At 44.0% G+C, this 18197-nt stretch overlaps 1 protein-coding gene across 13 annotated transcripts in view; it reads left to right on the top strand.

Annotated features, from left to right (window-relative positions):
* Positions 1-18197, top strand: part of CAMK2G (calcium/calmodulin dependent protein kinase II gamma) — a 124732-nt gene that overhangs the window by 64793 nt on the left and 41742 nt on the right. For all 13 annotated transcript variants that reach the window (XM_041405060.1, XM_041405051.1, XM_041405053.1 and 10 more), the window contains exons 4-9: positions 9028-9082; positions 9649-9714; positions 12491-12563; positions 15708-15810; positions 16700-16783; positions 17644-17738. In XM_041405060.1, the coding sequence (XP_041260994.1) occupies positions 9028-9082; positions 9649-9714; positions 12491-12563; positions 15708-15810; positions 16700-16783; positions 17644-17738 (476 nt within the window). The remainder of the gene's footprint in view (positions 1-9027; positions 9083-9648; positions 9715-12490; positions 12564-15707; positions 15811-16699; positions 16784-17643; positions 17739-18197) is intronic.

Genomic DNA, 18197 nt, shown 5'->3' on the forward strand with positions numbered 1-18197 from the left:
TTTGAGCCTTTGAGCTGCAAGTTACCATTTGTTATTTCTGGTCTCTGTACTGTTAGAGATTTAGGTGAGCGCCCATGCGTGTTTGCCTGATGGAATGCTCTCCAAAACCCCAGGCAGTCCACCTTTTCATTTCTCATTCTGATTTTCACAGTTAATTATTTCACTATTATTTATATCTGCATATTTTCTTCTTTTACTGATGCCTCTTCCTGTAGCTTTTCCTCTGGTTTTAAGAAAACCATTTCTCCATAATCCATCTCAATTTGGGAATAGAGTAATAATTGCATTTTTTTCCTTGCCATGGGGTATATTTATTCTGTATGCCTCTCTGGTCTGTACTAGAGACATATTTGGATTCATTATTCATCTATATAGCTGTGAGATTTATCTGTATGCAAGCAATCCCTTAAAAAAATAAACAGTGGGATAAGGGCCAGATTCTGTGCACTCGAAGGTACTGCAAAAATCAGAGGAGGATTCCCCTACTTTCTGCCTTCCCCCCCACACTGAGGAATGGAGAGAGCCTCCTCTGGGCTCCCTCTGCCCGAGGCCTGATGGGAGCAGGGGGTGGCTGCACTCCGGTCAAATCCTGCAGGCGACAGGTGGCCTTTGGAGCAGAGCCTGCGTCCGTGCCGAGGGCTCGTGGCTGTCCCGGGCAATGCGAGGCACTGCTGAGAACAGCAGGTTCACACAGCAAGGTTTGGGGATGGCAGGCAGAGCACCTGCCTGCATGGATTCATCCCTGATGGCAGAAATGCCGAGATCTAGAGCATTGTATGAGAGAGCTAATATTTGTTGTAGCCGCTATTTGTATTTTATTAATTTTAATGAAGTGGGTGTTCTCTGCTTATTTTCTTTGAGACACCAGTGAAGTTGGCTTGTTATTATTTTGTGTGGTTTTAGAAAAAGTTCTCATATAATACTAGTGGTTATCAGAAGTACTTTGCTTATCTGCTATGTGGCTAATAGGAAATTATAGCAATTCTGGATGGTCGTGATTGCACTGTTATCAGGAGAGCAGGAAATATTCCTGTGAATACACTCTTTTGGCTCATCTAGTGTTTAAGTAGGGCATTCTAGATGTTGTGTGTCATGTGCTGAACTCCAGCTTTTCAATACAGACATTATAAAATAAAAGGAAAAATAGCATTTAGTTTGCACTGAAATGTTTTTTAAAAATATTTTGTGGTTTTTCTTTTCTTTGTTACTTTTGCTTTTTACTTCTGCAAAAAGACAGATTTCTTAACAGCAAAGGTACTGTTCTCCCTGCAGCTCCTTTCTAGGCTGTGAATTTCTGTACGTAAGGGAATTTCCCAACTGGGCACTACCTTAGCCTCATTTTTTAGGGCTGGAGAGTTAAAAAGATTACAGTAAGAACAGGGTGAGGGGGACAGGAAACCCACCTCTGTGCTTGTGGGCCTTTTCGTACTTCCTTAGCGCTGTTCCTTGCCTTTCTTTGCGGAGCATGCAGGAGCTTGGTTCTGCCTGAACCTGAGCAGAGTGTTAACAAATCCTCCTTCTCTTCTATTTTCCAAAGCTTTGGAACTGCAGTTGGTGTGAAATGCTGTGTGCCTGGGGAGTTTACAGCAGGCTGGTATATGTCCAGTGTACCCTGCCCTCGCTATGTGAGATTGGGGAGAGCAGGGAAGGAGAGCACGTTTCTGGGGGGCTGGGGAGCAGCAGTCCTCTATGTCCTGTTAGCTAACTGTCCTGCTGCTGCTGGTTACTGCTCTGACAAAGCTGGGCATTAGCTGCTGGGACAGATGATTTCTAGAGGATTATTTGCATTACACAATTTAATGCTTTTTAATAGCAAATTTTTAATTAAAAGGAGAGTCCTTTTGGAAGCAGCCTGAGCAGCTGCAACTGAATTCTGCGTGTTTAATGTAATTAGAGAAACAGCTGGAGTGAGAACTGAGCACCCAGCTCCCAGGCAGTCACAGGTTGGTGGTGGCTCCTCGCAGGACAGACGTCCTGAGTGATGTGAAGCATGCAGAAAGTGTCCTGGCACACAGCCAGGCTTGGAGATGGTGGGACAGTTCCCATCTTGGCTGCCCAGGCTGGTGAGCAGCTGGGGAAGCAGAGTGTGGGTGGTAGCCATCTGCCTCAGTTCACTTGTCACTTGTGCTGCCATGGACGATAGTGCTCAGTTTGCAGTCTGTCGGGCCATGTGTGTCTGTAATAGTCTCAGTACCTCCTGGCACATTGCAGAGTATCCATGGAAGAGGACATCAGGTGGATTTTGCCCTCCAGTTTTGTTCTGCTGCTTCTGGTATGTAGAGTGTCTTGAAATGAACCCTTGCAGCATCTCTTACCTCCTCCATTTCTCCATGATACAGGCAGATGTCTGATGTCTGGTTGAAAGTTGCTGAAAAGTTAAGCTGTGGTTGTTCCTAATGCCTGGCTGATGCTTAAATAACATGGTTCAGTCCAGAAGATCCCAGAGCACTTTCGAGTTTGCACCACTAAGACTGCATGGAAGAGTTCCTGTTTTGCAATTATCATGGCCCAGGAGACAACCACAGACTTCTGCATTGTCTTTTATTGGCTCTGCAACACTGGCAACTTAATTTGAGAGCCCTAAATATTGCATAGACACTCGATGTGTCTTGGTGCAGAGGTAGTTGGCTGATACTGTCCTTTATCTGCCCAAAGTATGAAAATGCTTTACACTTCAGAGCACGAGTGAGCCTAGATTTAGCAGACAAGATGACCTGTAGCTTGAATACTTTCCCTAAAGGCAGGCAAAGACCAGAGATATGTAGGGGCAAGCAGATTTCATCCCATGTTACCTTTTCCTAAGCAGAGATGATTACTGCATGAAGATACTGGGAATTGTCCTGTGAAATTCTGCTGCTATACTTGCTTTTAGCTGCAACTTTGGAAACTTCTTTGCTTTAAGATGTTTACTTGCAGCAGGTTGCCAGAAATCCCCCTGTGTTAACAAGAGCCTGCCTGCCCCAGCCATAGGCTAAGCCCCTGTACAGCCCTGCTCTGCTGTTTCCTGTGGATATGGGATACAGGGAATGTTCATCCTGGGGCTTACGTGGCAGGCATAAATCCTCCTGGCCTGTTGTGCTTGATGTAAGAGTAAAAAGATAATAATATTCAGCACACTGGACAGAGTGAAAGGGAGATGTGGGTCAAAGCTAGGCTAGGCATATTCTGTGTTTGTGGTCCCACTACCAATTAGCCTTTTAGATATGACTTTTTAAAGATGAGAAGCCTGTGATTTTCAATGTCTTATGTTCCTGTAGTTCGGGTGGATTTTTACAAAATTTGATAGCTCTTTTCTGATTTCTTTATTATTCACTTCAACTTTTGCATTCACAGAGCCTTGCTTTGCGTGACTCAGCAGCAATTTGCATTTGTTGTTAGGCTGGTGCAGTTTGTTATGAAGGAGATTTTCCTCTTATGTTCAGTTGGTTTGTATCACACTGGGGCATCAGAGAGCTGAGGCTGTCTGTACAGGGTCACTTTATTCAGGCGTGGAATGCAAACCATATGGCATGGCTGTTGCTGCATTGCTGTTTTTCATGAAAATGCCTAATTTTCTCTCATTAATATAATAGCTTATCAGTATTATTTCTTTCTAAAATAAACAAGGTAAGTGCACAAGGATTTTTGGAACACTTTGAAGTAGCAGCTTGAAGTTCTGTTCTTGAGGCAAGATTTCCAGTGAGACTCTGAAGACAGCAGGCAGGGAAAAGTAATATTCACAGCAGATGTTCTTAGGAAGTGCTCGAACTCCAGTCCACAGCTGCTGTCAGGTTCAGTAACCGCAGCACATCCCCTGGAGCCACTCAGTGTGGTATCAGGCTCTTTGCAAATGCCCTGGATTGCGTTAGGGCCTCGGACCTTGCACACAAACCCACACAAGAGAGAAAAAAACTTGCCATAACTTGCAGGGTGTGCTGAAGATCTGAGTTTTTGGGGAAAGGTATCTTTGTTTTTCTGTTGTTAGTTACTTTTCCAAAAGACCAGTCTTGTGGGAGATGCTGCCTGTACAGGTGAAATCAGTTTACAGAGGATGAGCCTGGAGAGAAGACTGAGGGAAGAAAAGGATGCTTAGAGCAGTTAGCTAGGTTGTGTCTTGTGTGTGTCTCACAGCTCTTTACAGTGCAGTTATGTGTGTGCATTTAAAATTGGAGGGGCGGCTTTGAATAGCAAACCCTTGCAGTACCAGATTCAGGAGATACTTAAAATAACCCATTAGGCTTTCTTTGTGGCTTGCTGAAAACATAGTTTCATCAAGATGCTGTATTGAAACCACTGCTTATTCCTCCCAAAATCTATGTGTTTCTTGGCAATATCATCCAAGTGGTGATGCACACTTTCTCCTGACTGAGCAGCTGGTTTTGTTGGAAAGCTTTCTACCTACCAGTCTGTAATTGATGCTGCTCCCTTGGACAGCATTTGTTCTGGCAGTGCTTGCTAGTGCTCTGTGGTTTTTTAGGTATTATTTCGAAAGTTATCTGTAAGACTTGTCAGTCTTACAAAATTAGATGTGTTTTTGAACTCTACAAAACCTCTTTGTTTTTATGTGTGGATGGGACCTTTTTTTTTTCTCCTGAATAAAACTTTAGGTGAAGTCTTTCACCATATCCTGTAATTGATTTAGTGCCTTGTTGTCTGACTTGCTTCTGTTTTCTTTCCTACTCCCCTCTGTGTCTGTTCTTGTGAACCTAATCATTGTAGTACATCCATCAGAGATCTTTGAATGGGAAGAGTCATCAGGTGACTCTAGCTGTGAGTGGTGTTGGCAGGGTCTAATTTCCTATATCTAAAAGAATCCCTGTGTTAAAAGTGCTTGGCTAGGAAGGAAATACAGTTTGAATTGCTGCTTCTTGGTAAGAGAATCAGCTAATAGAAATAATCCACCTCGTCTTCTGGTAAATAGAGTGAGATGAGCTTCCTTGGAAAATACTGATCACTTTTTAGTTTGGTTGTATTTTGAAAGACACTCGGTTACTGTTGTGCAACTTCCCTCTTGATGCAGCTTGAGGCTCCTTTTGTGATGTGTGCATTTGTCTAGCCTACCATGCTAGACACATGCATCACTGTCCCCTGATGAGAGAAAAAGAAAAAAAGAGTGTTGTAATATTTTTGAAGAAAAGTTTAACTGGATGAATACTTTTGGTTTTATTTCTCTGTTTTTCTTATTATGGATAATCAGGTTTCGGGAGTACTTTGCCCTCCATTGTCTCCATATAATTATATTTTTCACTCTCCTGTAACCTCTGTCAACAGGTTATACAGATATGTGCAGCTTTTGTGGGCTCTGCTCAACCACTGTGTTAAAGCTGAACTTGTGGTAGAAAAGGAGCTGTTAGACAGTGTGTCAGGACCAGCAGCCTGTGGAACAAACAGGATCCTCTTTTCATGGGAAGATGTTTGAAACAGAGGAGGAGGAGAAAGCCCAGTACTTGAGTTTTGCTCTTGGAACTGGCATTTGGGCCATTGGAACTGGGCTGTTTGGGAACCTGTGTTTTGCCTCCAGGTGGAGGACATTGCACAGGTTATCTTTAAGCAGAGAGGGCTCTATACTGTCTGGATGGTGAAGGTATCAGATGTTTTCTGATGTTTGTGTATCTTCATGGTGAATACTCACACAATGTGGATCATATTTGTGAACCACCAAAGTGGAGAGGAGGCACAGAAACTTTTAAAATGTTTATCATTCAGTTACTTCTGAATGTATTCCCTTTCATGGATAGCTGAATAGTTTTAGAAAAGGCAGGTCATGTTTTTAAGCTAATCATCCTTTAGTTTGGGATGTTAGCACTTTAAGTCATTTTAACTTTGCATGTCAGCAGAGTGAACCATGGCCTCAGAGCTGTCCATTGCAGGCTCCTTGCTAGTCAGGAAAGCTCTTGTGGCTCTGCAGGAGGGTAGGTAAGCAAAAGTTTAGGGTGAAAGGACACTAGATTTTATTTCTGTTCTGCTATTGTGCATTGCTTTTTTTTCTTTGCATCAGTATGAAGTTAGGGTTGGAACTGAGAGTCACGAGAGTTTTGGTATATTCAGACTTTTGTTTTGATCCTTTTTGACTCCCCTTATTGCTGTCCCACTCCACACTTAAAGCCTACTATTCTGAGCTGTCACTCATTCCTGTGCAAAGTGGTGGTGCCCAGTGTAATTTTTCCTACAACTTTTCTGGATTTTGCTATTCTACCATTACTCCCTGAGCTTCATTACCTCAGCAGATGAAGTCCCAGGCAGATTTTGTTCCAGCATCATTGTGGGCTGTTGTGAGGAGGCAGCTCCCTTGTTAAGTTAATGACCTGTGTCCTGCCTTCAAGGCCTTCTTTTGCTTGCAGCCCCAGGGTGTTGCACAATGTCAGTTATTATGAACTGTCTCTGTCATCTTGTCATGGTTCCTTACCTAAGGATGCAAGTAGTGTTTTACTGTCCTTGAAGGCTCTTTTTGCTGCCTCTGCCAGTCTCTGCCAGCTGAATTGCTACTTCCTTCCCTTTTGATAATGTAGCTGACAAAATTGCTTTCCTCGGGACAAAGGAATAGCACCAATCAGCTCATTTGTGTTTTATTTTCTGATGTAATTTGCTGCCCGAATCTTTGCATCAAAGTTTATCATTCACTGTTCCTCACTTCTACCTGCCAACATGTTCACATGTTCAAGGCCACTGTTCTCAGCATGCTGGTGGCTTGCTCCTCCATTGTGATATCACTCATGCCACTCCCCTCTGTGCTTGGTGTTTCTTGCAGTGCTTTGGTGACCATTCAGGTGCCAGAGGAAGGAGAATGCTTCTTCGTGCCCACTGTGCATCACCAAACATGACCTTGTTGGTGTAGTCAGCTTTCCTTGAAGTTTCTCCATCTGTTCATAACATCTCTCGGCAGACTTTTGCCTGTGTTCTGGGTTTCAGCTCTTGTTCATGTGCTTTTGTCCTAGTTTCACCTCAAGCAGTCTTCACTGGAGTGAAAACTGCCCTGCACTGGAAATCCAAGTGTCTTTTTCAGCTGTTTTCCATCCTGTTTCCAATCTTGAATGGAAATCTTCTCTTCTGGGAAATACCTTTCTTCTCACTTGTGTTTTTGTAATGCCGCTTCTGCTGCTTTCTGCCAAGTGCTCGGGAGGCAAGTTTTCTTGTAAACACAAATTTGTGTTACAATAAAGTTACTACAAACCCTACTAAAACTGCTTACTTGGAAGAACTTTTTGTTTGCAGCAAGTGATTTACAGGACATAGCTGGTCAGGGTGATGTGTCTGTTCTCACACATTAGGAACAGCATGTTGCACCTGAATGCTGTACTGGCTTGTTCGCAGCATTTTGCTGGGTGGAGTGCTCCTCCCAAACCCCTGCAGTTAGATATGCAGTAGAAATGCCAAGGAAAGGAGACTGGCCAAGGGACCAGGTCAGAGAGCTTTTAGATAAAGGGAGAAAAAATATGGGAATCAACAGGCAAAAAGAAGTAGGAAAGAAGTAAATTCTTTGAGGAAGGGTACTGGCAGTGATCTCTGCACATCTGTGCTACTCGTTCTTCTGGGTTTGAGTGTGTTTGCATGCACATGGAAGGGTGCCTGAACAAAGGAAAGTTGGAAGGAGGAGTAAAGAAGAACACTGACAACATGTGCAAAAGCTGTTCCATATGTGCCCAGTGCTAGTTTGAAACCTTCCCAAGACAGTGATGATGGTAGCTGATGTTGTCTACTGATAAGAGGTGCAAACTGACTTCTTGATACTGACAGAGAGAAAATCATGATGCTGGGAAAATCAAGGAAGGTCATCTGCGCTGTATGTGCAACAGAGTGGAAGATAGGGAAGAGAGGCAAAAGTACCATTGGAGTGATAGAACAGGATAATGAGATTTTTCTTGTAACAATAAGAACGGTCAACACTACTTTGGTCAATACTCAATTACAAGGTGTTAAAGTGACAGAGACCCAGTCTTGTCTCAGCTAGTTGCTTTACTTGGGTGAATCAATAAGCAAAGATTATAGATGGTCACATGAAGAAGACATCTTGTTCTAGTCAGGATGTGAAGGCTTAGGAATTGAGTGAAAGAGAATTGCTAACTTGTGACTGATTGGCAGGGAAGAGTGATGTTCTGCAGCAGAGGAAAAAAGCAAAAAGTATGGTTTCTGTAGCCATATGAAGTTTCTCCTTTTGGGTTACAATAGTGCCTAGGTATCCAAGAATGGTCAAAAAAATTTTGAGAGATTGATTCAGACAAGAGATTTTGATGCAGACAAGGGGAAATGACATTGTGCTGAATGCAGAGATACAAGTTATTGCCCATGTGTAACATGGGGAAAGGAGAACAGAACCTCAGAGATCCCAAAATATCAGGAGATAGTGGCCCATCATGAGCCTGGGACATGGAACATTAAAAGATGAAAGTTAATTTAGATAATAGGAGCAGAATTAAGGAGGGATAGCTGAAGTGGATGAAATTTTGAGAAGCAGAATGTGATCGAATATGTCTTCGGAAACAAGCAGGTCAGAAAAATGAGACAAGAAACTGGTTTTGAATTTTGGGTAAGTTAGTGTAAGTCAGAATGAAGTGAGGAAAAAGAAATAACAGAAGAGAACATCGTTGAGCCTTACAGATAAATGGCAGAAAGGAGACCAGTGGTACTGACGTGCAGGTAGAGTCAGAAGTCAATTTATGGATTGAGGGCTTGTTTCAGGACTAGGAAAAGGTTTGTTTTAGGAAATAATGGATTGGGAGAGATGCCAAAATATGAGCATGAAGGAAAAAGTTGGCAGATATGAAAGGAGGGTACTGAAACATTAGAGAGGAAGAATGAACAGGAGATCAAAAATACTCAGAGCTTGATTTGTCGCTGGAGAGGGGTGAATGTATGTGCAGGACACCCATCTGTTCCTTTGAGATAACAGAAGAAAATAGGTCACTAAGGGAGCACACAGAGTAAAGGGCATGGGGAATTAATAGACTGAGTGGGTTGAAGGGGAACTTAGTTGTGTGCATGAGTTTGATTTGTGAAGTGTCATATTTGCTACATGCTCTGTAAATCTCCAATTCTTGATTGTTTTTGCAGTGCGACTCCATGACAGTATTTCAGAAGAAGGTTTCCATTACCTCGTCTTTGATCTGTAAGTGTCTGTCTCTGATGCTTCACCAGTGATGCAGGCACGTTGGTGGTTTACTAAGAATGGAATAAAAAGTACCTGCATTAGTATCATTCTCCCTTTCTCTTTTGAGACCTGTAAATACCTCTGGCCTATTTGACAAAAATCCATTGGCTGTGTGGTGGGGACAGACCCAAGAAAGCTCCTGGCACCAGGTGTAAGTGTGGGATGGCAAAGAACGTCTGTCCTGTGTATGGAGACTGATTTTTGTCTCTGAGGCAGCCCAACAGGAGTCAGAGGAGGGCTGTCCTTCCCAAGCTCAGCATGCACTATGCTCAGCAGAGGTGTGTGGGCAATTCGTGCACAGTGTGTCAACAGTGTCCTGTACACTGCTGGTGCAAAGGCAGTCCAAAGGCTCAGTCGTGTGGATATAGCAGTGCTGGTGCCATGGTGATGGAGCTCTGCCCTTGTTCACCTGTAAGGCAGTATCCCATGCAGGCTGTGGCAAAGGGCCCAGATGGGTGGCCGTATACATCCTTTAACTGCACAAGCATGGGCTTTATAACATCCTTTCTTCTTTTGCACTCCAGGGTTACTGGTGGGGAGCTCTTTGAAGATATTGTTGCTAGAGAATACTACAGTGAAGCAGATGCCAGGTAAGACTGCTTCTAGATCCTTGCATGTGTGTCCACGTACATGTACCAGAGGAATGAGTTTTCTGATCTGTGTGCTTTGTTCTAACACTCTTGCCCCTTGTCTGGATAAAACAAATCCTCTTTTTGCCACCAGCAGCAACCTAATTGTCACCAGATAGCTCTAGCCCTTGCCCACTTGCAGACATTGCTGTCTCTGCCACTTGCAGATGCTGTGCTCTGCTGGGAGAGCCACTGCTAGCAGCTTTGTCTACCTGGCCTCTTTGGTGGGTGGTGACAATGTGTCCTTACTATGCAAACATAAAGGAGAGCTGTGAGGGTGTTGCCTGCTTGGCCTCCTTCTTCTAGCAGGGTTTCCAGTGATGTGCCACTGCTGTTGGGCAGATCCATTCAATTCTCCTGTGTCTAGGTAATGTTTGCAGGGCAGTGAGGAGAGGGGGCTTTGAAGGCTGTGTTTCTGTGGAAGCCCTCTCTGACTGTGAGCTGGTCAGTGCAGTGACAGAAGGCACAACATGAGAGAGCAACCTCCATATTTCAATGTTAAAAAGATTTAGAGTTATGCCCTTCTGTTCCTGAATGTGTCCCCTCTCTCCCGTATGTGAGTTTCCTAAGTGGCAGGTGCATGTCCCTGTTTATACAGGGTGGATGTTATGTGCAGCAGTAGCTGAGGATGTTGTCTGACCCATCCATCTGCTGGACATGCAGCATCTGGAATCAAAGCTGGGATTAGGCCACTCCTGTTCTGCTTTTGCATGGTCTCGGAGTGGCCCAGTGGTGTGACATTTCACTCTGCACTGAATACCCAGTCACGTTCTTATCCCATACTAACCCTTGCTGAAGCAGAAATCAGGAGAGCCATGAGAAGAGAGGAGTCAGAAGGAAGTAGCAGGTACTGTGGCAGGTTGAGTTTGATAGGCAGTACTTTAAGGACAATGATACTGAGTGCGCAGAGGAAAAGAGAGCGTGACCTGGGGTGTTGGTGAAGGTACTGCTAATGGAGTCTGCAGGCACTTATTTGCTTTCCCTGTGGTTCACTTACACTGTGTGTCTTCTGGTCATTGCAGGCTTTCAAATGAGGCACTGCCCTGCATCCTCTGCCAGGAGCTCTCTGGTGATTGGAAAGGCCAGTGAACTCATCAGCTCTGCTGGAGCTCCTGGCAGAGAGGTCTGAGAACCCCATAGATGTTTTCAGTGGGGTGTACAGATCTTGCAGGCACAGCATGTCAGATGGTTACACAGTCATGCCACTCTGCCTTGAAGTTGGGAGGTTTTGAGGTTATCAATCACAATCCTTCCCCTGTTCCTCTTGCCAGTGCCTGTTCCCTCAAGTGCTCAAAAGCTGTCAGTGACTGACACTGCTCAGGAAAATTATGGCAGGGTTAGGGGAAAAGGAGGACTGTCTGTTGCTCTGTAAGCCCTCCTTAGGGTGCTCAGCCCTCTGACTGTCAGCTGGTCAGGTCTCCAAGTGCCCACAAGATGACAAGAGTGAAACTCCTCCCTTTCTCTCCCCATGCTGTGCTGAATTCCAGAGCAGTCTGAGAGAGCGAGGGAGCGAGGTCTGTGCCAATCTGCCGTGTTTGGCTCGCCTGGGACACCTCACACTTTTGCCATTTTTGGCCAGAAAATCTCCCTCGCTCAGACTCAGCTCTGTTCTAATTATACATTTTTGTTTTGGGAGCAGGGAGATTTTCATGGATTCCGACCCTGAGGATCGTACTGCCAGCTCCAGATGGGTGGGGGTAGCAAATACACAGTGCTGAACCTCCTCTTCTCTTCTCTTCCTCTCCTCACCCTCTTCCCATCTTTTCCTGTAGCCTTTTTTCCTTTCCTCAGATACTTCACTCATTTAAAATTCGTTCCTCTGAGATTTGTAGAAGTCAATGAAGATCTGATAGATCCTACAGTGAGGATGCTTACTGCCCAGCCATAGTTGTCAAAATCCTTATTCAGTTCCACATTCACCCTTGGGAGCCAAGTAAATGTTTAGTGGAAGAGATGGTTCCAACCTGGAATCTCACCCATGGGTTAATTGTGCTGTTGTTATGCGATAGGTGTAAATAACATCTTGTTTTTGTCCCTGTGGTTTACAGCAGTGGGAATGGCAGAGACAGGGTTTTGTGTGAGCTGGGGGAGTGCAGCACGCTGCACTTAACGGAATGAGTCTGCTTTTCAGATTACTAACCCCTTAAGTGGGATCTGTACTTAAAAGGCACCCAGCAAGCGGGTGTGTGTGCACATTGTGTATATAAAGTGCTTGAGATGCTGCTCTGAAAGCTTTGCAAACTGGCAGGCACCCAGGCGTCGTCATCCTGAATTTTCTGGAGGAGGCTGCTGCTCTCCCAAAGTTTATTCTTTGCTCAGGACTAGCCCAGTGGAATGCTTCCTGGAGTAATTTGGTCTTGCTTGCACAATTTCGACTGCTGTTTGAAGATACTTGGATGCCTTGATTGTTTTGTGTGGGGTGGGCACTGCTGGCTGAAGGAACGAGCGAGAGGCTTAGCATGATGGGAAGAGAAGAAAGGAAATGATGGGATGTAGGAGAGAGGCTTTGTGGTCCTGCTACAGAAAGGATGTTTGGTATCCTGTTACTGGTGTGCTGGGGTCGTTCAGCTGTGATGGTGCTGAGCTGTGGCATCCACTGGTCATGAGGAAGAGATTCAGCATGAGATCTTGAGTGCCCTGTAGTACAAATATAAAAATTAGGGAATTAGTTCTGGGATAAGATGAGATGTTAAATGTGTATGCGTAACTTTGTGTGTCTCTCCCTTTTATCTTGCAGCCACTGTATTCATCAGATACTGGAGAGTGTGAATCACATTCACCAGCATGATATTGTGCACAGGGACTTGAAGGTAATGTTTCCTCTGTGCTGTAGTCTGAGGAGAGCAGCCAGGGGATCTTTGGAAAAGGCAAGACAGGAATATTGTGTTGCCAGCAGGGATTTTTGTGTGGGCTTTTTTTGGGTTTGGTTTTGTTGTGTTTTTTTGGTTTTCTTTTTTTTTTCACTTGAACTGGGTTCAGGGGCTCCTGAAGCACAAATTTGCTTCTTCAGAGTTTTCTAGAGGGCTAGAGGGTGTGCTGAACTCCCAAGGAAGTTTTCAGTCTTTGTGAAGCTTGCCAGCTCTCAGACTCTCTGAGGCAGCTCCAGGATGTGGTAGTTGTGAATCTTGGAGAGAAGTATGCTTCCAGAGAAACTTGGGTAGGATTCATTATAATGAAGGACACTTTCTAGTTTGTGATTGAAGAGATCTCTAGAGACCTGGAGCAATCTTTGTTCAATCTGCCAGGATGAGTTTGTCTGCACAAAGCATGTATATTTTTGTTCTGCAGTCTTGCCAAATACCACTGCACTAAGGCAGAGATGTTCAACAAGGAATTTTTGTGTTATTTCTTTCTTCTCTCATCAGTAGAAGCACTTTTAATCTAAAACCAAAACTGCTGGCCAGTTAAAGACAGGATGAATCCATAATTTGATGCATTATAACACATTTTTAGCCCCTAAGCCTCCGCAGTAGAGTCACCTAAACTCCCCAAACTGGGCAGCTGTTCTGGGAGCTGGGCAGGCTCCAAAATGAAGAGATTTGTGCGGGAAAGTCTGCGTGCCTTGGAGCCTTCTGTGTCTAAAGTGGCAATGGTGATGGTCACCAACAGTCCAGTTAAATTAATGCAGGATGACACCTGCTGCTAGTGTTGGTTTGGGCTTGTTAAACAATGTACGAGGGGGAAAGTAGAAAAATATTTTGCAGAGAGCAAGGTAAAAGCACATTGCAAGCTTGGTGACAGTGTTCCTCTGGTGTTTTGATCTAGGGGATAATCCTTTGTGTTTCTGATAAAATCCCATGCAACACTTTTGACCTTCTACTTCACTACACTGTGAAAATATGCTAATGGTCTGCTGTGGACTGTGGCTGCTCCTGATTAGATCCAAAACCAGCTCCTGAGAAAGCAACATCCAAGAGGGACTAGTGCCCAAAATTAGGGAGTCTATGAAAATCAATAATGTTTTCCAGTACAGAAGACGCTTTCGTTGTGTTCAAATATAATCTGGTTTCCTTCCAGAAGTTTTGTTTGTAGGAAAGCTAGCAACTTCTTCAGAATTTATCAGCTTCTAGACACTCCCACTGTAGTTAACATGCTTCTTCTGTTGCTTTCTCTGATTGACTGAAACTATCCAGGCCTGAGGAGTAACCATTCCTTTTAGCAATGAAAGTTCCTATGCTTTTTATTGAATATTTAGCTCCTCTCCAAAAGCTTGGCCTTCAGGGTCAGTGTGTAATAACTGCAGAGCCTGCTTCAAGTAAAGTTTTGCCTTTTGCACCTCACTCTCATAAGCCTGTCTTTTGGCTGACATGCTATTAATGAATGTCAAATGTTGAGCTGCCTATAGGGATTGTAAGAAATTAGGGAGTGCATTCACATCCTCACCAAAAAGTATGTGAATCCTGAAACAACCCATATTTTGGCAGACATGCACATGGAAAAGCACCATTAGCCTTAAGGTGTTTGCTTCTAAAATAGAGGTACAAAGTGCTTAACTAGCACAAGTCTGTCTTAAATGTTGCTCTTAGTCAAGCTAAGCCTAGGTGCCCTCTGGAGTTTCAGAATATTTAATTGATCTTCTGCTTAGGGTCTTGTTTATAGTGGTGAATTTTCATTAGTGTTGCCTGATTACCACAATCTTTTCTTCTTGCCATATAGTGAAAAGCCAGTGGCATCCAAATGTATTGAGACCCAGCTATCCTTCCTTCCATGCTGCTTATGGCAAGGGCTGTATTGAGGAAGGCTTTTCTCCTTTCATTCAAGGAAGAAGTAGGCACATGCCCAGTGCTTTAGGACAGATGAGTGAGCAAAGCATCTTGTGCCTGTCAGGCAGAACAGGGGTAAAGAGTTGCTATGCGGTGAAAATAGGCCGCAAAAAAGACCCTTATCAATTTTTGAGACGAGAAAGCTCCTGTTTCTGGATTTCCAGGTATCTATCATGCTCAGTTAAAAAATCAGCTTGATAGAGAATTGCATAAAAGATGAGAAGAGGATAGGATGAGAAACCACCGTTTGACCTGCCTATCCTCAAGTTGATTTTCCTGCAAAGCCATAATAGATATCACCTTAAAGGCTTTGAGGTTTGAAGGGGTCCCATGTAGATAGAGCTGCTCTGGTGCTTCAGAGGAAGCTGCCAATTCTCAGTCCACTTTTTGGATCTGTGTAAAATCTTCTGCTGAAGTCCTCTGCTGGAACACAACAGAATTATGAGTGAGATTCATTCAAGGTGGAAATATGAGGGTCAAAAGTGTCTCTCTTTCCTGGCACATGGAAAAAGTGACATGGTTGCTTCTTGTATAGGTGATGGCAGCAGTAGCAAGACAGAATATTTTATGCTGCTGTAAATGCCTAGCATGAAAAAATTGCTTACAAGAATACTCACTGCTGTGCTGCTTATGCCAGTTTGAGGCTGAGGCTTTTTCTGTAAGGGATGAAAACTACTGCCTAGCCAGATGATGCCTTCCCACATTACAGCAGCGTGTTTGGCAGCCCTTATTAGCATCATATTTACTTTTTCAGTGCCTTGGGGACTGTCTAATATTCAAGGGGAGAAACATCACTGCAGATTGTATCTCCTGCATTGTCCCTCCCTTCTTCCCCCACTTCCCTTTCCCCTCCCCCCAGTTATCCTCTTTGAGAAGGGCAGAATAGAATTTTGGCTTAAGTGCTGCAGGAACTGTACTGCCAGTGCCCTCTGGTGTCAGCATGTAATGTATGGGCTGGGTTGGAAGAGGCTCTGTCTCCCACGGAGGAGCCAGAGGATTTGTGTTAGACTGACAAATTTCTGCCACTCTAGATAAAGGCCATTTGTTGCTGTTGCTGGATCTTCATGTGAACAGTTTAGTACTGCATGCTAACTCCAGTCAGCAGGTGCAGTTTAGTAATGTGAATACTAGATGTTTTAACAAGGATGTCACTCTTTCATTCTTACTCTCTTTTTTCTTTCTTCTCCTCAGCCTGAGAATTTACTACTAGCGAGTAAATGTAAGGGTGCTGCTGTCAAACTGGCTGACTTCGGACTGGCTATAGAAGTCCAGGGAGAGCAGCAGGCCTGGTTTGGTAAGACTGTTTGAGCTTTCCCAGCTTTGCTCTCCTGTTTTCTGGTGGCTGGTTGAGTTGCACCCTCCTGAGTACTTTCTCTCAGCTCTTCCAGCACACTTCTCTGTATTTGGCTGTTTCTTTGCCAAGCATGACATTCTCTGGGTCTTAGGCTCAAGCCTAGGTGCAATAGAGGAAAAACTAATAAAGAAAGACAGAAAAAATGGCTATGTGTTTCTCTGTTTTTCTTCTCAGTTTATGGTAGATGCCAGTGTCAGAGATGAATGCAGCTGCTAAGTTTAGACCCTGATCTGAACTTTCCTACTGCTCAGAAGTGTAGACATCTGGAGTTTTGTTTGGTCACTTTACAGAAATGCATTTGACCTAGCCTTCCTCAGGCACATTTGGATCTGACCTTATATTTGTTTAGCTAAAACATAATTAGAAATAAGACCTTTTCAGGCTAAAAATCAGTTCTGATACTCTGCAATGCTGCAGGGATTCTGGAAAAATGACTTCTTCTTCTGGTCTCCCCATACCACTTGGCAATCAGGTGTGTCCCATCTGTGTCTTGTGTTTTCAAACTCCAAGCCATTATATGTAACAATTATATAAGGCCTGGCATACAAGTTTGTGCTCGGTTGGTTGACGTGGTCCCTCTTACTTGCCTGTTTTTCTTGCAATACACAGGCAATGGATCCCATCTGATTTTCTGTTTTATTTTGGGATTTCTTGCCTTTCTTGCCTCATTTTTTTGGATTTTGAAGAGGCAGATCTAGCAAATAAGAGATGAAGGGTGGAAGAGACAGGTTTTGGAATTTGTTAGTTACCACTAGTAGATTTTGTGATTATGGCAAGCTCTCTTCTGCTTGGGTACTGTAAGTACTTCATGTCATCCATTTTCTGGCAGGGTTTGCTGGTACTCCAGGCTACCTCTCCCCTGAAGTCTTAAGAAAAGATCCTTATGGAAAACCAGTGGATATATGGGCATGTGGTAAGATTTAACAAAATATTTTACACTTAAACAACATCGTTCCATGTAAAAGAGTGATTCCTTGTGTTGCTGGGAGGGTGCACAGTGCTCCTTCTTATTAGGCGGAGACATGAAGGCACAACTGAGGATAAGCACCTTGTATAGATGGAATGAATACTGGAGCCTGAACTCATTTGATTCTGGTTCCTAATCTTTTCCTTGGGCCATCTATCAGATATTTGAGACTCAAGAGATAGGACCTGTCTATGCTTTGCAGAGTTAGTTGTTTAGATAACTGTAGCAATTTCCTATTACACTAACTATGTAGAAGATTAAACACTGACGAGGGATGACTCTTTTAAAAGAAAATAAGTGTTAATGTATCTGGGACAGATAAGTTTAAAGATTTATGATATTAGTGTTGCCTGACATGGACTAAATGGTTCTCTGCAGGCCAGGAGTGTCAGCTTTGTCAGTGTCATTTTTGTCCCAACACCATGCACAGTAAGCATCTAAAAACAGACTCCTTCCGAAAATGTCCCTTGCTGCTCAGGAACCGTAAGAGATGTGGCTTCATCTTACTCTGAGAGCAGCTAGGAGTTGTGGCTCACCAGCCATGGTAGCCAGAGGAGGGTAGAAGGATATTATGCAGCTCGTTCTAGCTCCTGACACTGGCGTTAAGAGCTGAACATGAAGGGCCAGGGTGAGGTCCAGCAGATGACAGATTTGTACTGTGTTTTGCTCAGAAGGCTAAATATGATGGCAAATGAATACATGAAGCATTCATTGCCTTGGGGTCTGTCAAAAGGGAAGGAAGAGGGGCTGAAGGAATAAATGGCATATTAGCCTAACCATAGTGTATCTGTGTCTCTCCCTCCCAGGAGTGATTCTGTACATATTACTAGTGGGGTACCCTCCCTTTTGGGATGAAGATCAGCACAAACTCTATCAGCAGATCAAAGCCGGAGCCTATGACGTAAGGGCACTTTCTTGCTGAGTACCTGCATGGGTGTAGAAGCCATCCAAAACATGGCACAATCTTACCTGGCGTCCTGCAGCAGGCCCAAGCTTCTGTGCAAAGTGACCTTTGATGTGCTCATACACCTCGTTGTCAGTGACCTTTGACGTGCTCATACACCTCGTTGTCTTCGCTGCCTGGGATACAGTCCTGTCTGGGGCTGCTGAAGGGATATGAAGGGAAAGCATCACAGTGGGCACTAGAACATTGATACTTGTTAGGGAAATGCAGAGGGTGGGAAATGGTGTCTTCTAGTAATGCTGATATTTTCAGTGGAGTAGAGGGAAGATAGAATGAAGAAGCTTGTCTTTGTCAAGGCCTAATCAAAAGTATGGGGATGTATTCTGTAGTATAATAGCTTCAATTATGGTCTTTTACTCCTCTGTGCCGTAGTCCATGGAAAGCATGGAGCCCACT

The sequence above is a fragment of the Onychostruthus taczanowskii genome, unplaced genomic scaffold (assembly GCF_017590055.1).
Source record: "Onychostruthus taczanowskii isolate IOZ18803 unplaced genomic scaffold, ASM1759005v1 scaffold22, whole genome shotgun sequence".
NCBI classification, from domain to species: domain Eukaryota; kingdom Metazoa; phylum Chordata; class Aves; order Passeriformes; family Passeridae; genus Onychostruthus; species Onychostruthus taczanowskii.